General features: G+C 38.2%; 1 protein-coding gene across 5 annotated transcripts in view; it reads left to right on the top strand.

Annotated features, from left to right (window-relative positions):
* The first annotated feature begins 4,616 nt into the window (after positions 1 to 4,616).
* PIKFYVE (phosphoinositide kinase, FYVE-type zinc finger containing) overlaps positions 4,617 to 26,669 on the top strand; it is a 69,172-nt gene continuing 47,119 nt past the window's right edge. For 2 of the 5 annotated variants that reach the window (XM_087819615.1, XM_087819613.1), the window contains exons 1-12: positions 4,617 to 4,667; positions 8,429 to 8,609; positions 9,971 to 10,123; positions 10,384 to 10,416; positions 13,518 to 13,636; positions 14,351 to 14,522; positions 16,343 to 16,550; positions 18,350 to 18,439; positions 21,301 to 21,439; positions 23,009 to 23,166; positions 24,827 to 24,938; positions 26,492 to 26,639. In XM_087819615.1, the coding sequence (XP_087675741.1) occupies positions 8,438 to 8,609; positions 9,971 to 10,123; positions 10,384 to 10,416; positions 13,518 to 13,636; positions 14,351 to 14,522; positions 16,343 to 16,550; positions 18,350 to 18,439; positions 21,301 to 21,439; positions 23,009 to 23,166; positions 24,827 to 24,938; positions 26,492 to 26,639 (1,504 nt within the window). In that variant the 5' untranslated portion in view covers positions 4,617 to 4,667; positions 8,429 to 8,437. Of the gene's footprint in view, positions 4,668 to 4,809; positions 4,865 to 8,428; positions 8,610 to 9,970; positions 10,124 to 10,380; positions 10,417 to 13,517; positions 13,637 to 14,350; positions 14,523 to 16,342; positions 16,551 to 18,349; positions 18,440 to 21,300; positions 21,440 to 23,008; positions 23,167 to 24,826; positions 24,939 to 26,491; positions 26,640 to 26,669 lie in introns of those variants that run through there. The other 3 variants (XM_087819614.1, XM_087819612.1, XM_016196723.2) reach the window with 2 other exon arrangements.

The following is a 26,669-nucleotide window of genomic DNA, read 5'->3' as shown; positions in this document are numbered from 1 at the left end:
ACTATCTGATGCTGCAGCATCCCAGTGCCTATGCTCAAGGAAACCTTACTTACTTAATAATGGCCCCAAAGCCATTCACATAGCTTTTATTACAGTATATTGTTATTATTGTTCTATTTTATTATTGGTGGTTGTTAATCTCTTACTGTGCCTAATTTATAAATTAAACTTTATCATAGGTATGTATGCTTAGGAAAAAAGTTTGGTTGTATCTATGGTTCCAGGCATCCCGAGGGGGTCTTGGAATTGATCTCCCCTCGCCTCCCATAAGGCAGAACTACTATAATTCCAGTTACTATTACATACTATGATAGACCCAATCGTCGTTGCATTAGAAGATAAAGATAATGAGGAGATTATTATCTGGGCTCTAGAGAAGTTAGACTAAAGATGTGAAGCCTGAGAAACCAGTGGATTAAAAAAAAAAATCTGTCCCCTGCTGGGAATTACTTTTTGTGTATTCCTTACTCTTGAAAGTATGGGGTAAAGGAGTATTTTAGATAATAATTTTTAGGATAATAGCATGCTTGTGTATTGCTGCTGGGGATTTAATGTCCCCAAATTTATTTTTAAAAATTATCTTTAGCATCGCATTATTATAATTACTCTTTGAAGATAAACTGATAGGAAGGGCACTACACAAAGGGGCATTTTTGACACTAGAGGGCACTGGTATTTTTCCTAAGAGAAAAGGAAGAAAGAATACATAGCATTACACTTGATTTTTGAGGCGGATTAACGGAAAGTAGCTGTCATCTCCATTTATTCCTGTAGAAATGATGATAGAGGTGTATGAGTGTGTATTTCATCTCCAATCTGAGACCCAAAGTTACCTGAGATTGTAGCTTTACTCCATATTATATTGGGTTCACATTTTTATTATCCTTTGGCCACTACTAAAAGTATTTATATTCATTCTTGTTCCCGAAAGGATTTAGGGCAGCCTTCCAGATACATACAACATAGTATGATAAAAGACATTGAATGTAGGTGAGGAAAATGAGGAAAAGAGAGCATAAATATGGGAAATTATATAGAACCAAGGTGAATTTAATCACAAAGCGTATTCCATCAAATTCTGAACACTGCTGGAAATGGGCTGCAAATTTGGCTCTAAGCCAGTGTGGGAAGAAGGAGAACACTTATGGGAGTCTCAGCATCTAAAATAGTGTTTCCTAAGCCAGTAATGTAGGAACTCTGCTATCATTGAAAATACTTTTTTGTAGATCTATAGAATTGACTTATAATATTACTATATATATGCATAAAACTAGATACATGCTCCTTATGCTGCTAGGTCTTATACAACTATAAAATAAATTTATAGACAAAATGACTAGAAACAAAACTATAAAATAATACATTACCTAACAACATCAAATAATAGAACAAAAGATGTTTAGCTGAAGTTAAATTACTGCTTGGAATGTGAGTATGAAACCGTGGATAAGGGGGTGACTACTGGGCAGAGTAAGAAGAAAAGTCTCTCAGCAAGAACTCTGTGAAATACTTAACACCTTTAAGAGCCAGGTGGAGGCAAAGGAGCCCCCAAAAGAGAATGAGAAGGACTCTCTGGACATAGTAGAAGAATCAGCAAAGCCTGATGGGAGTCAAAGAAAGAGAAAATTTCCAAAAAGGAGGGGGTCCCCCAGAGAGGGCAAGAAAGACAAAGCCTGAAAATAATTTTGGCAAGTAGGTGGACCTCATGAAAGCACTTTAAGAAGAATAATTCTATCAGAATAATTCTGATAGAAACCAAACTATAGGGGATTGAAGTCTGAACAGAAGGTGGGGAATTTTGGAGACATAAAAACTTTTTTTAGAAGGTCGACTGTGAAGAATACTCTATAAAAGTCTTAGTAAGTATACTTTTTGATGACTGCATAATTGTTCATTTGATTGTATTACTTTCATGTGGTTTGTGTTGATTAGAAATTTGTTTCCTGCCCACCAGCATGACTCAGCATGGATCTATGACCCCGGAGATCAAGGTTGGATTCTGGTCAGGGCACATGCTGGGGTTTTGGGCTCAATCCCCAGGAGGGGACATGCAGGAGGCAGCCGATCAATGACTCACTTTCATCATTGATGCTTCTCTCTTTCCCTCTTCCTTTTGCTCTCTGAAATCAATAAAATATATTTTAAAAAAAGAAATGTTTCCTTTTTATTTATTTTTACCATTTTAAATAACTGTGACAAACATATTTAGATATACTTTAATTTTACACTTGAATCAGTTCCTTAGGCTAGATTGTTGGGTCAAGGAATGTAAATGCTTTTAAGATCCATCAAATCATTTTCTGGGAGGGATACACTTATTTATGTTTTCCCACGAAGCACAAGAGAGTCCCAATTTCATTACTTCCTTGCCATAACTGAATTTCATGATTTTAAAAAACATTGTTACATTCCTTACTAAAGGAAACCAGGACTCCTTTGAGAACTGATTCTAAGCCTGGGATAAAGATAGGTCAAGATGAGCTGGTATATTTTAGGGTCAGAAAGTAAGGAAGTAAAGATGACCAAGGCATTCGAAATGGACACAGGAGCTAGCTCAAAGGTGCTCTCTCTGGGTAAATCAGGGACACCTTCACCATCAAAATGAGTAGTGGAAGAAATGAATTATAACATAAATGTTTATAAGTCCCTATTGATACTGTTAAAAGATAAACTGAGGCATGTCTTATTTAAATAAGAATTGGTTATTGCTAAATGCAAAGTGTTAGGAGCTCTTGGTGGTTGGTTGTCCTTAGGTTTTAAATTTATAACCTTGAGGAGTTAACAGGCTTAGGTTTGGGTTTGCTTTCTTAGGCTATTAAGGCATTAGTGCCACCCCAGTTCAATGGCCTCCTTGTTTAAGTAATTTAACAATACTAATCATAGAGGAGTATAACATAGCATCATTATAATGATAGTAAATTCAGCAAGAATCATAAATATGTGCTCTGACAAAAGTTTTTGAGTGTATTTACACAAAATATCTATAGTTGAAATTCATCTGGAATTAATTTTGATGTCTGGAATGAGGTAAGAATCTCAACTAATTTCCCCCTCCAATGGTAGCCAGTTTCCATCTCTTTTTTACAGAAATTAAACTATAAGCTAATACAGATACTAGATTGTAAGCTTCGTGGAGATATGGACTATGTCCTGTTTACAATTTTATCCCACGTGTCTACTTAACATATTGCTCAATGAATTGAGAAAATGCTCCAGAGAATGGGAGTTTTGCAGCTTATTTTATATATTAGAATAAAAGGAGGAGCCATAAGGAGTGTTACGTGAAATCCATTGGTGGTAGATTAAGCAGGTGAAAGAAAGCAAAGGGAGGGGGGAAACCTTTGGGACTGGGTAAAAATTAAAACAAAGAGACACATACTTCTTTCACATTGTCAGGTACGGGGTAGTTAATAACCAGCATTTCCAGCATGTAGAGTTGGCATGGGGGGGGGCAAGATAAACAGAGCTGCTGTGGTCTGGTGCTCTGGGGCTGACGTGGTGCCCCGAGGGGTCTGGCAAGGGAGATTACTCTGACATTTCAGATGTATGCTGTTCTAGATGCAGAGAGACAAGACAGGCTTAAGGTAAAGATTAAGTTTTGTCAAGGAAGCTACAGCCCTAGGATGTGAGTACCTGCCATGACTTGCTTTTAGTTAGGAATTTTTATGTTCAGATCATCCGATGTGGTTACTTTTGGTCTCTGAGTTCGTAAGGCCGCCATCCTGGCCTCCCCTGAGCTTTCCTATGGTTTAGTATGTGGCCCCCTTTTCCTCCACAGAGCTAACATCACTTACTTGGGTCAGACACTGGGCCAAATGCTTTCTGTGCAATTCTTTTTTTTAAAAAAAAAATATCTTTATTGATTTCAGGGGGGGGAGAGAGAGATAGAGAGAGAGGGAGAGAGAAACATCAATGATGAGAGAGTCATTGATCGGCTGCCTCCTGCAGGCCCCCAGTTGGAGACTGAGCCTGCAACCTGGGCGTGTGTCCTGACCGGGAATTGAACCCCAATCTCCTGGATCATAAATCTGTGTGTTTTTGAGCATTAGCCCCATTTTAAGGGTAAGAGGTCTGGGGCCTAAAGAAATTAATAATTTTTTTAAGGTCACGTGGCTAGTTCCTGGCAGAGTCACCCAAGTACAATCTTGACTGTAGACGTAAGCGCTCTATCTTGCGCGAGTGAATGCCAGTCCGGGAGAACGCTGACCATAGCTACATATTGCGAGTGCCCGCATCATCGAATACATACGGTAGTCGCCGGCCGGCCTGCGTGCGTCTGGTGACCCGGGCGCCCGACGCTCACGCGCGCAGCCGCCCGGCCTCTCCTAGGAACGCTGAGGCGGCCTGATCTTGGCCAAATTGCCCAGGACGACTCTATCTGGGCTGGACTCCTTGCGCCTGAACACCTGATCCGCGCGTCGCGAGGACTCGGAGGAGGGGGCGGAGCCGGCGGCCGGGAAAGTTGCGGATTGGAGGGGAGGAGGGGCAGGGGCGGGGCCTTGGGGGGGAAGCGAGAAGCCGCATCAATCATGTAAGCAGCTCGGTTTCCTGCCGTAACTGCCGGTGGCCGCACTACAGCGGCCCTGCGCCCCGAAGCCGGCTTCCTGCGGCCGAACGGGGTGAAGCGGCGGCCGGGCTGGAGGGGTTGGCCCGGGCGGGAGGCGCAGGTAAGGGCGGGGGTCTGGCGCGCCGCCCGCCGGGGCTGAGGGCGGGGGTGAGCTCCGGGGCCGGAGCGGAGGGGACGGCTGAAGTGTCGGCGGGAGCTGGGGCGTCCCGACCGCGGCTGGAGGCCGGGCTGCGACCGCGGCTGGGCACGGGAGGCCACAGGACCTGTGCCCGCGGTTAGCCGGGTGCCCCTTGTCATGTGAGTGTGGCAGGGAGCCGGGTGGGGCTGTTCTTGAAGAGGTTTCCTTGGAAACATTCGAAGTTCCCTCGTCCTGCGCCCCTAAGCTCATTTGGGAGGTGCGCCGTCCGGTTCCTCCTCCGTCTGGTGGATGGGCTCTGAGCCTGTGTGTCGGAGGTGCACCCGTGGGCTGGAGAAGAAAGTTCCCGAGCCGCAGAAACGACAGCTGTAGAGGGGTTTCAAATCCGCAGGCGCCTCCTTAAATGCTGGCCCCTTTCACAGGCAGGAGGCTTGATTTCCCAGTTAGTCTTTTCTCTTTGCGTGGAATGTTCCGAACAAGAGGATGGGACTGGAATATGATGGATAATTTTAAGGAATCGAGGTCTTTTGTCTAATATAGGGGCTCTTCTTAAGACATTCCAGAGACATGAGAAATACTAGAATTCTGTGCAAAGCAAGTTATTTTTGTTTACCTGATGTGTGTATATGTTAAATGATGATGTATTGATTCAGTGTATCCTCTGTTGTAAGATTAGCATGACATGGACATTACAGGTAACTTGCTTGGTATATTGCACTGTCTTATTTCTGACTTATTTGTGTCTTATTTCTGGTTTGTTTGAATCTTTTAGAATCTTATTTCTGATTTATTTGGATCTTGTTTTCTGCCACTCCAAAAATTCCCACTCCATCAGGATTCTTACAAAAAATACTCTTAGTTTCTCTCACTTGGGTTTGGGTTTGCGGCAAAGGTTGAGTCTCTGTAGAGCAACGCCACTTTTCCTGTGCCCTCCCCTTTACTTTTGGGAAGGGTAATACGGATCACCTTGTGATTTTCCTTTAGTGTTTCTGTGGGCGTGCTGAACAACCGCAAAATCTTTGTTGATGAAAACTGACATTTCTAGTATTCAGCTGTCCTGCATTATTAGATCTGTTTTGAGTATTTGAAAAAAACTACTTAGCCCGGCCGGGCGTGGCTCAGTGGTTAAGGGTCGACCTAGGATCCAGGCGATCAGGGTTCGATTCCCAGTCAGGGCACATGCCCTGGTTGCAGGCTGCAGCCAATCAATGACTCTCTCATCATTGATGTTTCTATCTCTCTCTCTCCCTCTCCTTTCCTCTCTCTGAAATCAATAAAGATATATTTAAAAGAAAAAATAAAAATAATAAAAAAAACTACTTAGAAGCCCTGGGTGGGTAGCTCAGTTGCTTAGAGCATTGTCCTGATATTCCAAGGTTTCGGGTTTGGTCCCCGGTCAGGGCACATAAAAGAATCAACCATTAAATGCATAAATAAGTGGAACAACAAATTGATGTTTCTCCCCCCCCCCAAAGTCAATCAATAAAAACATATTTTTTAGAAACTACTTAGAAATGCCTGAAAGTTGGATTTTTTTCATCTGCAGAAATTTTTATATTGGCTGGCAGATTGGGTTTATTTTCTACATTTTAATACCTGATTAGCCTTCAGATTGGCTTAAGCAATAAGATAATGTGAAGTGGGCCTGTATATAATAAATAGAGCCTTTAAATGAGAAGAGGCAACCAGTACTGGTGATACATCAGAGGTCTTTGGATGAGTAGGTTAATTATTTTAATTACCTGTCAATTAGGAAAGAGTCTTAGTTTATATCAGAGACAGTTATTAAGGTACCAGAGAATAAGAGTTGTAAAGTAGTTTTTTTCAGTATCCTGATGTCATTATGTGGTTTTAAAGATTAACTCTATATGGTTGTATTTACATTTGCTGAGTGTTTTCATGGTGATTTTAATCCTTACATCACCATAGCCTAATAAAAGTTTTGTATGTGGGTGACTCTTAAAAGTAACACTAAGACTCTTTGGGCAGATCGCTAACTCCGCTTCTGATGTTACTTTTATCAAAGCAGAATGAATGTAGGCTGATTTCCGAGGCCTGAGGGTTATCGCCATCACATTATTCTTTCTTTCCAGTGCTCCCCAACCCCCTTTGGAATTTATGTTTGATCAGTTTCCAGCTTATTTATTTCCTAACCCTTTATGCTAGAATATGGATTATCACCAAGCTTGAAAAGGATTGCTGACTGCCCTCCCCAGTAGAAGATGATGTTAGTGACCTTCCTTCCCTCTTTCCTTCTTCCTCGTCTCTCCCTTCCCCCTCTTCTTCCTCTGTTCCTTCCTCTTCCTCCTTTCCTTCCCTCCTTCCTCCATTCCAATAAACGTTTACTGCCAAAATTCCGTTCAAGTCAGTGGTTTCAATTCTGCTTTGTTTAATTTATTAAGCAAATTATTAATCAGGCAACATCTTGAGTAGTTAGAATTCAGAAAGGCTAGAATTGGAAGTCCATGAAGAGCTACAAAAGTAATTTTGCTCTAAAGAACTCTGGGATGAAACTTGGGGTTTAGTTACAGCTTGACCACTGACTAGTTGTGTCACTCTCAAGAAAGCTGTTTTAGGCTCAGTGTACATCAGTTCCCTCAAAGGTGGAATATAGTAATAAGGCCAGTTCTCACCTTCCAGGATTTTTGTAAAAATTCAGTGAGATGGTAAATGTGATTTTGAAAGTGAAAACATTTTATAAGGGTATAATGTCCTCTTTGTAAAGTATAAATTATATGACAAACTATAGCCCTTTAACGACTAGAATTATGCATAGTTCATGGTTCTCCTTTATTTGAAGTATTGATCAGTATGGCAGAAAATAGACATCAGTGCTTTTCTGTATCTTCCAGATGTGGTTACCTTTACTGCTTTGGGTTTTAAAAATATATATATCTTTATTGATTTCAGAGAGAGGAAGGGAGAGGGGGAGAGAGAGACAGAAACATCAATGATGAGAGTCATTGATTAGCTGCCTCCTGCACGCCCCCCACCTGGGATTGAGCCTGCAACCCAGACATGCACCCTGACCAGGAATTGAACCATGGTCGATGCTCAGTGGCTGAGCCACACCAGCTGGGCTGCTGCTTTGGTTTAATTATGAGTTTTGGTTAGTGTCTGGGAGGAAGAGGATGGGGAACAGCTTGTCCATCTGCATAGTTCCAAGGTGTTGGTACATAGCTTGAAGTAATTTTTGAGGTTATGTAGAAGTGTCATTAAGTGATGCCTATTTCATTTCTTTTCTTGAATATTTGCCTTTTATAGTTTTTAAAAGGAAAAATTGAAATGAGTAAAGCAAAGCTTTGAGATTTTCCCCATAACTTTAAAAAGCTATCGAATATCGTTTTTCCCCCCAAAAAATCTTAAAATGAAAAAGATATAAACTATGCAAAAATGCTTTTTATTTCTTTCTACCTGTTCACATTTATGCCCTACTTCTAATTTTTAAATAATTTTGATAATTTCTTTAATTTGAGTAGCAATGTTGAAAATTAGATTAGCTATATAATCATGGTTTTAGGCGATTGAGACTTCCTTATGGTCTAGACCACAGGGTTTTCAAGCTTTAATTTGGAATATATGCTAAACTATTGATTTACTCTTTGGTTTTCATAGGTCTGAATTTTCAGAGTCCTATTTTCAGATATTTAGGGATGCTGTTTGGAATTAATGTTTGGGCTTCCTGAGGAACTTGATATGTTGTGCTTATTTCTTTTGTTTTTTAGACCCATGAAATGGCCACAGATGATAAGACTTCCCCAACATTGGACTCTGCCAATGATTTGCCTCGGTCTCCTACTAGTCCTTCTCATCTCACACACTTTAAACCGCTCACTCCTGATCAGGACGAACCTCCTTTTAAATCAGCATATAGTTCTTTTGTAAATCTCTTTCGATTTAACAAAGGTAAGACTTATTCTTAAAGATCAGAGAACCTACAATTTTGATTCTCTGAACTTCTCTTGTTCAGGTTTCATCTTGTGTCTTTGTAAGAAAGTAAATTATTAACAGGGAGAGAGCTTCAATCATAGGTCACGGGTATACTGCTTAAGAGAAAGAATTTTCACTGTAATAATTTATTGGTAAGTGAAGATCTGAATAAATGTTAAAAGGAGGTCCCTTTTTAAAGTTCTTTTTTCCCTTTTTTTATTATGTTTCACTTAAGTTCACACAATGGACTTTGTTCTTTTAGGGATTAATAGCCAAAAGATTTTAATTAAAGCTGTGAAATTAAAAGAATCAGCACATGGGAGAAAAAGTTCTTATTTTTCAAAAATGGAAACTATTTTCAGGCCTCTTGTTGACTTAAACCCATTAGGTAAGGTATAAATGTAATGCTATCAAATTAAAAGATACTTTTAAAGTGAGCTTTTTTTAAGTAATAGATTTTTTACCTGAAAGAAAAATTAAGAAAAATGGCCTACATTTTTTGCTTCATATTTGGCTGTATTGTTTGAAATGGGTTAGAAAATAAACCCTTTTGTCATAAGGAATTCGGGGTTAATAGTTTAAGTAGAAATTTTAATAGTATTAACTGACTTTTATTAGTAGACATGTTTAAAGCTCTGTAAAAAAGTTAGTCCATTTTTAAGACAATTAAAAAAATAAACCTTATTATTTAGAATAGTTTTAGATTTACAGAAAAATTGGGAAAATAGTACAGAGAGTTGTCATATACCCCATACCCAGTTTCTTCTATTATTAACATCTTCTGTTGTTATGATACATTTATTACAATTAATGAATGAACCATTTTTGATACCTTACTGTATTAATTAAAATATGTATTTTATTCATATTTCTTCAGTTTTTACCTAATGTCCTTTTTCTGTTCCAAGATTCCTTTCAGGAGACCACATTATATTTAGTCATCATAAGACAGCAATCTTTTTATTTAGCAAATGTTTATTGATCATCTCCTATCCACTGGGTACTATTTTAATAGACAAGGGATCTGATCTATCCCGTAAACAAAACAGACCCCCTCAAAAATCTATGCCTTTGTGTGAAACTTGCATTGTATTTTCTTTAATATGCTCAGGATATTCCTAATGAAAAGTAAAACAAACTGAAGATCCTATATACCAAGGATGTGATTATTGGCCTGTAATTTTGACACTTCTCTGAATTTTTTTTAAATCCTAATTTTTAATTATGCATATACTACATATATACATTCCTTCCTGAAAGATTGCATCTATTTCCTTTTCTTTGCTGAATTCTGAGTCTTAGTTTTTCAAATAATGCCTGTCTTTCCTTTGCTACAGAGAGAGCAGAAGGGGGCCAGGGAGAGCAGCAGTCTCCAAGTGGAAACTGGACCAGCCCTCAGCTCCCTTCAAGAGCACAGTCTGTGAGGTCACCTACACCTTATAAAAAACAGCTTAATGAGGAACTCCAGCGGCGATCTTCAACAGTGTTAGGTAAGACAGTGTTCTTATTTCATTCCTCTCTGTGTATTAGATTTTCTGCAGTCATCGTTTCCCAGATTGTTTACTGACTAACTTTTGTGCTGCTTGGAATAGTCAGGTATGCTTCAGGATCAATGAAACTGTTGCCTAGATAGTGAAAGAAATTGTAGATACCTAAAAACATTTCTTAAACATTTTATTAAACTTTAATTTAGGCTGGGCAGAAATCTCTTAACTGTTTTTTGATTAATTCCTTGCTTGGGTTTCAGCAGAGAACAGTTTGCAACAGCCGCAGGAGAACACAGGTTAGTTTCAGCTTTGTGAATGAATCCTGCCTCTGTTCGTGGGATGGCTAGTGTACTGTGATGTGCATGCCCCTGGCTGCAGAACTCTGTCAACTCCATTAATGGGCTGCACGGGCTCTTGGCCTTCTGTCCTCGTTGGGGTGCAAGCTGTCAGTGTGGCTGGATAAGCTGAGCTCCTCTTGCCTGTATGTTCTCCATCTCCTTCATTTTCATGCTCTTCCAATGAATATAGGCTGGGGATCAGTGCCTGAGTTGAGAAGCTAAAGTGAGTTGTTTTATTTCTGTTGGATTATTAGACTTGGTGAAGTGGTTTGCCCAACTCAAGGTGATAGAAGAAAGGCAATGAGAGGTGCATAATAGAGGGGGAAGTGTGCAGCATTGGAAATCAAGTGTTACTGAACATTAGATTAGTTCCTTGTCTTGTCTGGCCAGCCTTCTCCATGAGACCCTCGAGTGAAAAACAGGCAGGTGCAGGTAGTGGTGGTTGGCAGGAGGATATTTTACTGCTAGGTGAGACTTGGTTTAGAACCACCTTCTGGTGGGTCAGAAGGAGACGAAACCAAGCAGAAGAGTGTCTCTCTCAGGACTGGAACAGAGCTGGTTGCCTCACCTCACAGGTTTCCAGGGCAATGAGCTGCAGTCTGGGTACGGCAGCCATTTGGAAGGAAGAATCAGAAGGTGGGAAGGGGGAGAGGGAGAATGGAGCTCTTCTTTTACTTCAAGGAATGTAAGGAAGAGACTATTCCCGCTTTAACGTTTAACCTCAGTAAACTCTCCTTAGCTCTTGAACCTGACCATGGCAATACTCTTATTTTGTTGAGGGAACTCTTCTGACACCTAGGCTGAATTAAGCATACGACGTCTTCATTTGTAAAACTGAGGAGCTGGACTAGAATCTAACCTTTAGGGGTTACAAACTGACAGCCTACTAAATCTTGCCTTGGTGTTTTGATAAACTTGAATTTAAATATCAGTAGGTGGAGCTTGTAATGTCTAGTTTGTGCAGTCCCCACCATTCCTTATTGTCCTCTATCAGGTGCACTTGATTCTTTTATTCTTCCTTAGCTGCTAGAGGCTCAGACATCTCGGACTGTTTGACCAGTCAAGTTCCTTTTCCTATTAATTCCACAATTAATTCCGCAATTTACTAGCTCTATGACCTTAGGAAAATCATTTAATTTTTTAATACCTGTTTTATAGGAGACACAGCTAAGATTGTTTGCCTCATGGCAGAGTGCTAGACCAGATTTTCTCTCAGGGCTCTTTCATCTTTATTTGAGATCTCTGATTCTGTTGATTTCAGGAACAGACTTGCTGTTCCTTTTCTGATGCACAATGCTGTTAGTACTCTCTTATACTCCTAACTGGCTAAATTCAAGGGGCTTCACAATTAATTGTTTGTTGCCTCTGCATAGGAGCACAACCATAACCATTCTAACAGCTTCATCTGTCTTTTTCAACTAATAAATGCTGGAGAGTTGCTTTATATTGTGATACTAAAAGAAAAAATTGGTCATTCTAATACTCATACACTTTTTTTCAAGAATCTTTTAAAAAATGTATTGATTTTAGAGAGAGAATGAGAAAGAGAGAGAAAGAAACATCTGTTTGCCGTTCCACCCATTTATGCATTCATTGGTTGATTCTTGTATATGCCCTGACTGGGAATTGAACCCACAACTTTGGCATATCGGGCTGACACTCTAACCAACTGAGCTACCTGTCCCGGGCTAATACTCATACATTTTTATTCTAGTAATAGCACAGGCATCTACTGAAATTAGAACATTACTGTTTATAGAAAGATAAGTGCTGTTTAGGAAATTATTTCTGTAGTTAAAGTATTTAGGAAAGTTCCTCGTCAATTTGGATTTATATACCAACCTCTCATGGTGTTTTGTAATCCTTTTTTTCCCACCGAACCAAAACAAAGCAACCTAAAACAAATCAAGCAAATAAGTGAGTTAAAGAAGGAGGCCGGAGGGCGGAGGTGTATTTTCCATCTTGCTTCACTGTAAATTATTAGGTTAATGAGTTTTTGTTTTTTTAAAAATATATCTTTATTGATTTCTGAGGGAGGAAAGGAGAGGGAGAGAGATAGAAACATCAATGATGAGAGAGTCATTGATCGGCTGCCTCCTGCACGCCCCTGACTGGGGATTGAGCCCACAACCCAGGCATGTGCCCTGACTGGGAATTGAACTCTGATCGCCTGGATCCTAGGTCGATGTGCAACTGCTGAGCCACGCCTGGCTGGACTAGGTTAATGAGTTTAAACCAATAGGCATGCTCATTCTTTTCTTCAAGGCACCCCCATTTCATCCTAGGCTTTGTAACTGCCAGAGCCTGGAATAGGTGGAAACCTCAGTGGTGGTCTTGCTCTAAAATAAAGAAATAATATATATAACAGCTTACGTGGACACATCCCATTGTGGGCACAAAGCTGGAATTGGAATTTGGTTACTGATAGCACTGTCTTTAATAGTGCTCTTTTAAGCGTAAGTGGTCCCTTCTAGTTTGGAGCTGTGGAGGAGGGGAGGAAGCAGGAAGGATGGCATTGAGTTCTAGCAGTTCTTTGGCAGTCTTCATCTGCTTGGACATTGGTGAAGGAAAGCCTGTGGGTCAATGACTGTCCTGAATGTTCTGAAGTCTGACTCTTTGTGAACTGGGCTGTTAAATTCCTTTCTGATCATCTGCCACCCAAGACTTTGGGTACTTGGTCTGCAGATTGAACTGAACTGCTCAGCCCTGTTGCTGTTTAACTAAAAGACTAAGTTAGGTTAACCCACTGGGATTGCTTTTTCTTCTGCTAAATTTCTAGCAGGTGTTTATTATGGCTTGGGACCAAAGGGCCCAAGAAATCACTAATAAATTTTGGGCCATTTAAGCAATCCTCCCATCCCAGGCCTCAAAACCGTCTCTTTGAATACCTCTTACCTTTATAAAGACTAGTTTTAACTCTCAATCCAAATCACTGGCTGTGAGAACGTAAGTATATGCTAACAATAAGAGGCACCGTGCTTCGCTTATATACCTTGTTTTGCGTAGATACTGAAGACTATTAACAAGGTTCTCTTTATTTTTTGGTAAATCTGATTCAGAAACAAGAAGGAAAGCAGAACCTACCTTTGGAGGTCATGATCCTCGTACAGCTGTTCAGCTTCGAAGCCTCAGCACAGTATTAAAACGCCTCAAGGAAATCATGGAGGGGAAAAGCCAGGTACGGTCCAAGGGCTTTAGAAGATTACTTATTAAGCCCTTATATGGAGTTAATGTCATACTCACTGAAAATGTCATAGTGTCCTTGAAAGGAAGTTCAGTTAGTATTTCCTCCACCCATGAACACTATATTTTTACACATAGGTACTTAATTTTAATTTATCATTTTCCCCCTTTTATGGTTATATATGTTTTTTATGTTCTGTTTAAGAAGTGTTTACCTAGCCCAAGGTCAATAAATATTCTCCCATGATTTCTTCAAGAAGTTTATTATTTGTGGGAAGTTTAGAGGTCAAGCTTCATTTTTTTTTCATGGTTGTCCAGTGGGACTCAGCACCATGTTTGTTTGTTCTTTAAAACATCATCTTTCACTGATTGCATTATAAATCTTGTAAGTCCATATATATGTGTGAGGGTGGGCTAGGGCTCTCTTTTCTGCTCCAGAGCTCCAGTTTTTTCAGAGTATTCAACTAATACTCTGTCTAAAATTATCGTAGCTTTAGAATAAGTCTTGACGGCTGGTCACGTAAGTCCTTTAGTTTTGTTCTTCAGGATTGTCTTGGGCATTTTGGCTCTTTCTATTCCCAAATGAATTTTAGAAATAGTTTGTCAATTTCTGCAAAAGAAACTCTGTAAGATTTTGATTAGCATTGCATTTGCCATTGCATCTTCATCAGTATTTTCAAGGAGCCTTCACATATTTTTATTCTTACAGGATAGTGACCTGAAGCAGTACTGGATGCCAGATAGCCAATGTAAGGAGTGCTATGACTGTAGTGAGAAGTTTACAACCTTTCGGCGCAGACACCATTGCCGACTGTGTGGGCAGATTTTCTGCAGTCGCTGCTGTAATCAAGAAATCCCGGGAAAATTTATGGGCTATACAGGTAAATGCATTTTATTGACAGTTTTACAATTTTTAAACGTCAGAAGTATAAAATAGTTATAATACAGACTGATGTTTAGCCGGTTTTTATTTTGGGTTTTATGTATGAGCCATGGAGGACAGGAGGTAAGGGAGACACAACTTTGCTTTTAAGGACTTTATAGTCGAATAACAAAATAGATCAGGAGGTTCGTAAATAAGTAGAGTAACAGTGTATCGTAGATGCTCTCAAAAAGCCCTAGGGGCATTCACATTTATTACACAAGGTGGGTAGAGTGGGTTACCAGTTTATATTACTATGAGAGTGTTCATTTTACAAAATACAGATCTTCCTTGAGTATAGGACACTTGCTTTAACAAATTGCATCTCTCATATTCTTACATAAATTTTAGCAATATAGATGTTTTAATTATTTGTTGAGGCAGAAAAACTATACAGTGGTGTGTGGATTAATACAGTGACTTACTTGAGAGTAGAAGGCGGGTAGAAGGTACCCAAATGGAAACACACTAAGCATCTCTCATGTTATTTTTATTTTCATGCAGATTTTCCTTTTGGCCTTATTTGCTGCTTTTTTTACCTAAACTGCTACTGAGTTTAGACCTGAATTATCTTTCATCCAGGTTATGGCTACAGCCTTTGAAAAGATTTTTTTACCATTAGTTTTTTTCTACCTGTAATTCATTTTCCATACTCTAGTTGGTATTCTTAATTAAATGTAGTGCTAATTGGATCATGTCAGGGTATTTCCCTGTCTAAAACACTTGCAGAGCTCCCATTATCCTTAGGGTAAAATCCCGTCTTCTTAATATGGTTTGTGTGTTAGTTTCCTAGGGCTGCTATAACAAAATATTACGAACTAAGCAAACTGTTAATTTTGCTTAAAACCCATGCATAATTTAATACAACTGAGTACTATATAATAGTAGTCTAAAATGAAAAAGTAAAACGAAACAAATAAATTATACTTGGTAGTAATTATTGTAAAAACAGTACAGTTGACTGTAAGAAATCTTTTTATTTCATCACATCAATTTTCTAATGTTAATGCTAAAGAATTTAAGGTTGAATTATTAAATAACATTACTTATAAAGTTTAATTATCTTATCTCCTTTTTAGTGTACTAAAATTTTATAGAATCATACAAACAATTGTTAAAGAAAAACAGAATAGAAATGAAAACATATTTGGGCAGGACTGGATCCTAAATGAAATTACAATATTTAAAACTATTAAATAATCTAGTTGCTTGTCCTCCCAAGAATATTTCCGTTCTTTCACTATAAGAATTTTCCTAACAATTCCTCCCCCTACCTCCTTTTTTCATATTATTTGTCAGCCCATTTTCTATTAGTTTGTTTTTAAAATGATGCCCCCTCGTGGAGGCTACTAGGGCTTCACAGTGGAGACCCAAATAACGTTTTTCTTGCTTTTTGTCTGGGGAAAATATGTTGTTTCCACTTATGTTGGTTTATTTACTGTATTTAAATTTTGTTTTCTTGAACCTTCTGTCCCTTATTTTACTTTTAGAACCTTTGAAAACATTCTTTTAATCAGAATTTTCTATTTAGTATTATTGAGTGATATTTTCTTAACTTACAAATATTTGAGGTAATGTATACTTGAATGAATTTATCATAATGATGGTTTTTAAAGTATATAACTGAGCTAATAAAATTATTTCACTTTTAAAAAATGTATTTTTGGTAGTCCTTGTTTGAAGACATTTCCTTTTTATTAGATTAACTATTAACCCAAAGATTTAATACATCTGTTAAGTAATATATTATTGTTATCTCTTTCTTACTTTTCCCCCTAGGGGACCTCCGAGCTTGTACATACTGTAGAAAAATAGCCTTAAGTTATGCTCATTCCACGGACAGCAATTCCATTGGGGAAGACTTGAACGCTCTTTCAGATTCTGCTTCCTCGTTGTCTGTACTTGATCCCAGTGAGCCCCGAACACCTGTTGGGAGTAGAAAAGCCAGTCGCAACATATTTTTAGAGGATGATTTTGCCTGGCAAAGGTACTGTCACATATAATTTTATATTTGGGAAATACTGATAGTCTTGTGCCCTATGAGTGCTTTTAGTTAACATTTACCTTCTTTGAATTGTTTCCTGCACATTCCCCATTTTCTCTTTTTTGTTTGGCTTGCCTCCAGAAAGATCACAGAGGATCTTTATGGACAGTGATTATGTTGACCAATTAAAATGTAAGCTCTACAAGAGGAGAGACTTTGTATCTTTTTCATTCACTGTCCTGTCCTTGGCACCAAGAACAGTATGTGACCTATATATGATTTTGATAATATTTGTTGAATAGACAATAGAATTTCTAATGTAGCCTTCTTATGAGAATACTCATAAGATTTGTATTCATAATATTTACAAATGAAATTAGATTCTTTTCCTTCCTAGGGAACAGTTCATGTTTTTCCCTATGTGTAAATATGCTATACTGCCTGGTAGTGGAGGATATTGCCAACTTTTTCTTGGAAGTTACCTGGAATTGTTTGAATTAGAATGCTAGATTCATCAGTTTCTGATTGTTTTCTTTAGCTAAATTGTTTTCTTATACGTAATACCAATCTGGCCATGTTAAAGAACTTAGAATTTTAACTAATATCTTTCTGATTAATTTTTATTATACTGATTACCCCTTAAGGGAGTGAAGAATTAGTATGCAATCAGTGAATTTAAACAGAGGTCAGTATGAATGAATTATGGCTACATTCCATATATATGAATTTCAGGGACATAATGTAAAGCAGAAAAGAAAGTCATTTATATCCAGTGATGATTCTATTTACATAGCGTTCAAAAATATACAGAATGAGCACACTGTCCAGGGATACAAATACGGTTAACTTAAAGAAAAGGAAGAGTGATAAATATAAAATTTACAGTGGTAGTTTCATTGAAGGCAGGGAGGGGGATGGTATTGGGTAGGAGAACACAAGCACTTGAAAGTCAGTGATAATGTTCTCTTAAATTCCTCAGTGCTGCACTAGTGTTTGTGGCATCATGATTCTTTATGTGTTACATGTGTTTTATAAAATTTAAAGATCAGTTCTACATTTATTAAAACAAAGCATAGGGGTTCTTTAGTTCTTGCTTACTTTAGTTATAATACCTTTCAGTTGTACCCGACCCTGTTATATGAGCCCAGAATTGGCAATGTGATTTAATAAAAAAACCAGGTTTGAAAGCATCCTAAGATATATAGAATAGCTGTCAAAGGTGGAATAGTTTTAGGTTTTGTGCTAATTGGTTAATGCTCACTCTTTTTTAGTCATCATATTTCTGCAGTAGGCACTACTTTCTCCTCTTGACAGATATAGATGCTGAGATTCAGAGAGATTAAGCATTGTACCCAAGGTCACACAGCTAGTAAGAGATAGAGCCTGCACTTGGACCTAGGTTTGTCTGACTCTGCAGTACTATTCTATTGGATAATGGGGACTGAGAATGAAGTATTTGAGCTCAGGATTTCCCCCCTAAGCTACTTCAGTATTGTATTATTCATGTGAGAAGAGTTCTGTAAGTACCCATCTAACCAATTTAGTATTTTAATGACATTCCATGTACTTAATAAACTCTATTATCAGTCTTTTGGCATTTGATATACTTAAGATAAAAACCATACTGTTTCCACCTTAATTAAAGGAAGGAAACAACAAAAACAACAACAAAATGACCCATATTCTCATTATTACAGGGGGAAATAATCTGCTTTTCAATGTTAAAGCATTTCATTGAAATTGGATTTGTTTGTTACTGTTCCAAATCATCTCAAGTTTTTTTTTTTCTTTTTTCTTTATAGTTTGATTCATCCAGACTCCTCAAATACTTCTCTTTCAACAAGACTTGTATCTGTGCAAGAGGATGCTGGGAAATCTCCTGCTCGAAATAGGTATACTCCTAAATGGAAACACTATATTCTGTGTGGTTTTCCTTCTTTTCATAGTAATGAGAAGAAGGAACAGATAAAAATGGGTGGGATTGATTGTTATACACTTTTTTACCTCTAAAATCTGAAGTAAACTATCATTTCCCTTTTACTAGTCAGCTCTCACTTGTAGTGTCTGAGTGGCCTTTTTTCACTATTCCACTGACTTCAGATCTTGGAACCTGTACCCTCTTAGTTTAGCAGATGAACTTAAATTTAATCAAGTATTAAATTTATTTTATTTTTTTATATATCTTTACTGACTTCAGGGAGAGGGCAGCAGAGGGAGAGATAGGAACACCAATGATGAGAGAGTCATTGGGGATCAAGCCCGCAACCCGGGCATGTGCCCTGACCGGGAATCGAACCTCGATCTCCTGGATCCTAGGTCGATGCTCAACTGCTGAGCCACGCCCGGCCTGGCTCAAGTATTAAATTTAATAGGGGAGTTTAGGAGGATTACAGGATGTGAATTATATTTTGAAAGGAGCACTCTGGCTGCTCTGTTGAATAGATTATAGGACCTGCGAGTAGGAGCAGGGAGACCACTTATAAAACTGGTGCAATAATCCAGGCAAGAGAATTGACTCAGGTCTGAGCAGAAGTGGGGGTGAATGATCAGATTCTAGGTATATTTTGATTGTAGTGCTTACAAGATTTGCTAAACAATTGAGGTAAAAGATGACTCAGGTTTTTGGCCTGAGTGGTTGGAAGGATGCAATTGTCATTTATCGAGATGGGGAATACTGGGAGGAACAGTTTCATTTTAGTCATGTTGAATTTGAGATACGTTCTAGACATCCAAGTGAGATGTCAGTAGACAGATATATAAGTCTGGAGTTTAGGGGAGAGGTATAAGCTGGACATATAAAACTTGGGTGTTGTCATCATATGGATGGTATTTAAAACTGTGAACCAGGATGGAGATCATCAAAAGAGTGAGTGTGGAGAGTGAGGAAATGGGGACCAAGGACTTTATGTCTAGGGTGGGGACATAAAGAGGAACCAGAAAAGGGGCCCGAGAAGGAGAAGCAGTGATGAGGTGAGAGGAAACCCTGGAAAGTGTGTTCTCTTAGTAGCTAAGTGAAGGCAGTTTTTCAAGGGAGGGAATTTCCTGCTGATATGTCAGGTAAGATGAGGAGTGAAATCTGACTGTTGGATTTAACAGCAATGTTGCTAACCTTGACAGGCAGTTCCGTGGGTCCTTCGGGGTTCAGGAGAGTTTGGAAGGAGAACTGGAAAGAGGCGTTTTGATGTAGTGAAGGAGGGAGATGCAGAGGGATGTGGAGCTCGTGTGAAGTTGATGATGAGGGATGCTAAGAATTGATGAGTCTTTAGGAAAGATGTAATTTAGTCAGTGAATATGAACTTTAAGTAAAATTTGTCAGCATTCTTACTACTAGGCTACTTATTAGAATATTTGACAACAAAATTGACTAACTTTCTTGTATTCTTGTTGCCACTATATCAGAATAATGTGTAGGTATGGTTAGAATGTTAGAGAGGCTGGTTGCCTGGGTAATGCACACATTGGAAAAGGGATTTTAATTAGTTAAATAAGACATAGTGGCAACTACTCACTAAAAAAAAGCCTAGAAATGAATAACTGATTATCTTTAAAATCTTGCTTATATACTTTTATTTAATATCAGTGGTTTCTTATTAACTATTAAAATGATTTTTGCTAAACATGTTACAAACCTATGCATAATTTTAAAAATTATATTAAGAGTATTTTTATCTTCATGTTGGTTCTAGTGAGACCTGGTTTTGAATGGCAGCCCTGTTATTTATTAGCTGAGTCACCTTAGATAAATTACTTACTCTCTGATTTATCTGTAGAATGGATCTAGTAGTATCTACTTCATAGGATGCTATGAGGATTAAATGAGGGAAGATACATATATTGCTCTACTGAATGAGTATATAGTGTCTACTACATCATTGATGCATCTGCCATTTATTCTTTATATGGGTGCTAAACTTGGGTTTCATTTTCTTCTAGGTAAAAGCTAACTAAATTTCTAGCTAAATTTTTTTAATAAATAAAAGCTTGCTCAATGCTATTGATATTCCACTTACAAGTCATTTATTTGGTAACTTTGCCAAGAAGCAAAATTAAGGATATTATGTAAGTACTCATACAACAAGTGAGGAAACATATTTTCACTATCCTTTTATTGATCAAATTCAAAAAGTAATAATAACTGAGGACAATATTTTTAATATATAGGTCTAATGAGAAGAAAGGAATTTGTTTTGGGGGAATAACATTATGTTTAGTTGTGGTTCAAAGTTTGTGTTTCCTGTCATTAGAACATTGGAAATGTTTAAATAAAAAGAACATTCTAATTTCACTGGTTATGCAAAAACTATTTGGCCTATGGGCCATGCTTTCCTGTTCCTGATCTGCAAGATTATTTCTGCATTTAGACTGATTCTTTATATGTCAGTTAAATAAAAATACTAATTTTCAGCATTTTAAAAAGAAGAGTTTATATATCTACTTCCTTTGAAATATTACTGATATATGAGTTACTTCTATAACTGTTTTCCTGTAATCTTGCCATAATGACTTTCTTTTAAACTCATTTTGAAATAATTTTAGACTAACATAGAAGTTGAAAATATAGCACAGAGAATTTCTGGATGCTCTTCGTCCAGTCTCCCCCAGTGATAACATCATGTATAACCATCATAACTACTTTTAAAAGTACCCTTAACATTGGCAAATAAGCATTTATTTAAAAATGAATTTTCACTGTAATTCTACTTATTGATGATGAATTTACAACTGTGTTTTCACTTTTTGTTTTTATTTCCAGATCATCCAGCATTACTAACCTGTCACTGGATCGATCTGGTTCTCCCATGGTACCTTCATATGAGACGTCTGTCAGCCCCCAGGCTAACCGACCTTATGTGAGGACAGAGACCAGCGAGGATGAGCGCAAGATCCTTCTGGTACTGGCCCAGTGTCTTCAACCCACAGAGATAAAGAATGTTTATCTCTCTGATTTTTCTTTCTTAAAGAAACATACAAATGAAATAGCCAGTTAGCATATAAATTACATAGAAGAAATAATTAGCTTAAGTGTTTATTAGGATCACATGGGAAATTGGTCAAGCATTCCATGTGCATATACTACACTAATATTTTCTTGACCCCTTTCATCTGGCAAAATCAGAATTCAGGTGCCTACCTAATAAGAGAGCTTAACTTTTAGTTAGGTCCCAGATTGCTGTTAAATCTTTAAAACATGTTTCTCATACACATGGAATGCCTTTCAGACATTTAATACTACATGTTTATATGAGATAATAATCAGTTGTTGATTGAATTTATCTATGTGTAAAATACTATGTTCAGTCCTAAGAGTGACTCAAAGAAATGGAAGATATGGCTTCTGTCCTCAAGCTCGCAGTTCAGAGGATAGATATGAGGTCGATGGGCAGGTCCTTAATAGTAAAAGAAGTAATACTTTAATTATAAAAAATAGATCATTAGTAGTGAGGGAGTTAGGAAAGACTAACTAAAACCGAAAGGCTTGGACTGGACCATGAAGGGTGGAGTGGATTTGGGTAGGCACTGAGGAAAGCAGACCTTATTTAAAGGTGTGAGGAAAGGTATAGAGGTGAGAATAAGTGTGGCATTTTTCATGGATTGAAGTAGGATTTATTTATTTATTTTAAAATACATCTTTATTGATTTCAGAGAGAGGAAGGGAGAGGGGGAGAGAGCGATAGAAACATCAATGATGAGAGAGATGTCGTTGGTCAGCTGCCTCCTGCACGCCCCCAAGGGGATCGAGCCCGCAACCCCAGCATGTGCCCTGACAGGGAATCAAACCTCGATCTCCTGGATTCTAGGTCGATGCTCAACCTCTGAGCCACGCCCAGCCAGGCTGAAGTAGGATTTATTGATTGGGAAAGGTTGGGAGAGAGATTAAGTTGGAGTCTGTGAACAATGGGATTGGAAAGTTTTTTGGGGCTAACTGGTAGAAGGTGATTTGAACCTAAAGGCGCTGAGCGACGTTGGAAGTGTTTTTGAGAAGGGAGTAATTCATTAAAGGCCTTTCTTTAGGAAAATTCACCTGTCAGTTGGGCATAGTGAGAATGGTGAGAATCTGGTGAAGGCTACTAGAGACCTTTACTGTAGATTAGTGTTATTGACTGTTTGGTCCCTCTCCTTTGCCCTATCTCAGAGGAGTGTAAAATTTTGTGTTTAGATAACTAGGAGACTGATAATATGTGCTGTCGACGGCAAAAAGTTATTTGGCATAGTTGGTTTTTTTGGGAGTAGGAAGGTGGGTGTAGTAGTTGTGGTTTTCAAGAGAAAAAGTTATGTTTGGAATTAGATGAGCTGAATTTAAGCTGGTCCCCATGCAGGTATCATTTTTATTGTGTAAGTTAGCTATACAAAGACATCTGAATCAAGTTTCTTCTTATTAATCTAAAAATCACAAGAAAGAATCTGAAAAGGTATATAGCATCCTACTCTGGAGTAATTACTTGCTTGTAATGTGACTTCAGGACAGCGTTCAATTAAAGGACCTGTGGAAAAAAATCTGCCATCACAGTAGTGGAATGGAGTTTCAGGATCACCGCTACTGGCTGAGAACACATCCTAACTGCATTGTAGGGAAGGAATTAGTCAACTGGCTCATCCGTAATGGACATATTACTACGAGGTAATGTGATCTTAAGAAAGACAGACTTTTTGATATTATTTATTAACTTATTTTTAATGAGGGCACATTGTTGTACATATAAAGGGAGCAATGTTCTTTGTGAGTAGCTTTTGTTTTCTGCATTTGGTGTGTGGGGTGCTAATTAGTCAACACTCCTCCCTTCTGGGTTATAACCTGTAGAGAATAGATGCAAGGAGCCAATTGGGGTCACAATTTACCTAATTGATTAAAAGCAGAAGTGTGCATTAATTCCCAAAACAGAGCTCTTTAGTTAAGCAGGGGTTTTTTTTGTTTTGTTTTTTTGTTTTAAATACGTCTTTATTGATTTCAGAGAGAGGAAGGGAGAGGGGAAGAGAGAGAGAAACATCAATGATGAGTCATTGATCGGCTGCCTTCACACCCCCCTGGGGATCGAGTCCACAACCCAGGCTTGTGCCCTGACCAGGAATCGAACTGGGATCTCCTGGATCCTAGGTCGATGCTCAAGCGCTGAGCCATGCCGGATGGGCTAAGCAGGATTTTTTATAAATCATTTGTAAAAAAGAAATAGACAGGTCCTGTTGCCTTTCAAGTTATGTTCCTTAGCTTTTCTACTTGCTTGGATTAGCTCCTTTTCCTGTCATGGGAAGAAACAAGTATGTAGGAAGAGAGAGAAGCAGTGTTAAAAAGTGATGCTCTGGGTTCCAGTTTTGGTTATATCTCTTTTTGCTGTGTGCTTTTAGACAAGTTATTCAGTCTCATTGAGACTAGACTTCTCAGTTCTAATATGAGGAAAATACACATTTTTGTGAAGAAGCCATGAGGACGAAATGAAATAATATGGTTAAAGTGCTTTATAAATTGTGAAATGCCACATAAATGCAATGTGTTAAGTGTCTAAGTAGGTACAAAATGCATATACATAATGCATTTATATCTGTAATATTTGGTATTGTTTTCTCATCAAGACTGTAAGCTCCTTGAGGGCAGGAATTCTGCTATTCTCAATATTTTTTTACTGCGCTTATAAGTACAGGGATATGCATGCATTGAGTACTTCAAAAATGCTGGAATTAAATTACGTTTTGTTAGGACTGCCTTACCAGTAGGTTTTCCTATTCTGTGGTACCTAGAAAACTTTTAATTTAGCTTTAAGTGTCTCTTGTTTTATCCCTCACCTATCCAAGGACCATTTGAAATTCCAACTCTGATGGGGATGGAAAAAATTCAGTTTATGTCTCATCTCATACCTGTAAAATTATTCTGACTTTTTTTTTTTTTAAATTTTATTTTTGTTTAAAAGATAACAGATGTCCCTTTTCCTCCCCAATGACCCGTTCCACCCCATCCCTTCCCGGACCTCCCCAGTCCCTCTCCCCACCATTGTCCATGTCCTTGGGTTGTGCATATATGCATATAAGTGCTTTGGTGACTCTCTCCCCCTCCACCCACCCGCCGTCCTCCATCCCTCTGATATTCGTCAGTCTCGTCTATGCTTCCATGTCATTGAATCTATTCTGTTCATCAGTTTATTAAGTTCGTTAGATTCCATGTATAAGCGAGATCATGTGATACTTGTCTTTCGCTGCCTGGCTTATTTCACTTAGCATAATATTCTCTAGGTTCGTCCATACTGTCCCTGACTGACTTTTAAAAGTTTTTGTTGTTGGTCTTGATGCAGGGCGCAAGCTATAGCAATTGGACAAGCAATGGTTGACGGGCGCTGGCTGGATTGTGTCAGTCATCATGATCAGATCTTCAGGGATGAGTATGCGCTGTACAGACCACTGCAGGTAGTTTCTGTGTTACAATAATGGGAATATTGCTAGCTTGTGGTGTCTTTCTTTATCAGCGGGAATAAAAAGTAGTTGAATTACCCAAAGATACATTTCCCTAACATGTTTTGTGTGTGTGTGTGTGTATTTTATTATTCACCTTTTTCAATTACAGTTTATTCAATATTATTTTGTATTAGTTTCAGGTGTACAGCATAGTGGTTAGACAATCATATATTTTACAAAGTTTTCCTAGTATTTCCAGTACCCACTTAGCACCATACATAGTTGTTACAATATTATTGACTATATTTCCTATGCTGTACTTTACATCCTCATGACTATTTTGTAACTGCCAACCTGTACTTCTGAATCCCTTGCACACCTTTCACCATGTCCCCCAATCCATCCCTCCCCCGTGTATTTGTTAATGTTTAAAACAGAAATGATCTTAGGTCTAACATGTTTTTTCCTTGCTGTTTGAGGAAAGTTAAAACATTGTTTTTAGCCCTAGTTAGTTTGGCTTAGTGGTTAGCGTGTCGGCCAACAGACTGAACGGTCCAGGGTTGGAATCTGGCCCAGGGCATGTGCCTCAGTTGCAGGCTGAATTCCCGGCCCCGGTCGGCGCACGAGCGGGAGGCAACTAATCATTGTGTCTCTCTCCTGTCGATGTTTCTCTCTCTCTCTCTCCCCCTTCCACTCTCTCTGAAAAGCAATGGAAAAAATATCCTCCAGTGAGGATAAAAACACACACAAAAAAACACGTTTATACTTAGTAGGTAGTGGTGATGTGATATAAAAAACCTATTGGAATCAAACAGTATTCAGTTGGCGTGGCTTTTCTTAGGCTTGACCTTGTAATGTTATAGTTGCTTGTCATTTATCTTCAGTGGTTTTCAGTTTTACTGTGTCTGTGCTTTTAGGACTAAGGGAGTATACATAACAAAGTGATTGAAAACATTTACTGTCACCATTGCAATAGGTATTGATGCATTAGTAGTATTAAATTGTACAGCAATGGTAAAACGATGAATATTCTTTTCTTTTACTTAGGAAGTGGGAATCATTTAAAGATAGAACTTTAAAAAAAGATATATTTTCACCCTGGCCGGGTAGGTCATTTGGTTAGGGCCTCATCCTGATACACCATTGTTGCGGGTTCCTTCCCCATTCAGGGCACATACAAGAATCAGCCATTGAATGTATAAATGGGTAGAACAGCAAATCGATGTTTCTCTCTCTCCCTTCCTCTCCCTCTAAAATCAATCAGTAAATAAAGAAATTTAAAAAAAGATATATTTTCACTTTTGGTTTATGTTAATTTGACATGTACTATTCAGTACATATGTCAAATTATATTTCATGTATATTAAAATTATAATTTTAAGAGTAGAATTGTCAGCATGATGTTTGTTTACAATTTAATTGCTGTTAACTTGCTTATTTTTTTATAAATTTATTCATTGCTTAGCTTTGTAATAATATCGGGCTAGAATTTATTTGCAGTGTGACAGCCTCAATGCTGCTGCTATTGAAGGCAGATTACTCAGCTCCTGTGTTGGTCCTTGCAGAGCACAGAGTTTTCCGAGACCCCTTCTCCGGACAGTGACTCAGTGAACTCTGTGGAAGGACACTCTGAGCCATCCTGGTTTAAGGACATAAAGTTTGATGACAGTGACACAGAACAGATAGCCGAAGAAGGTGACGATAATTTGACTAGTGAGTTTGACTTTCTGACATTTTAATTTT

The sequence above is a fragment of the Miniopterus natalensis genome, chromosome 8 (assembly GCF_054644295.1).
Source record: "Miniopterus natalensis isolate mMinNat1 chromosome 8, mMinNat1.hap1, whole genome shotgun sequence".
Classification (NCBI taxonomy): domain Eukaryota; kingdom Metazoa; phylum Chordata; class Mammalia; order Chiroptera; family Miniopteridae; genus Miniopterus; species Miniopterus natalensis.
This window is presented reverse-complemented; position numbering and strand designations above follow the sequence as displayed.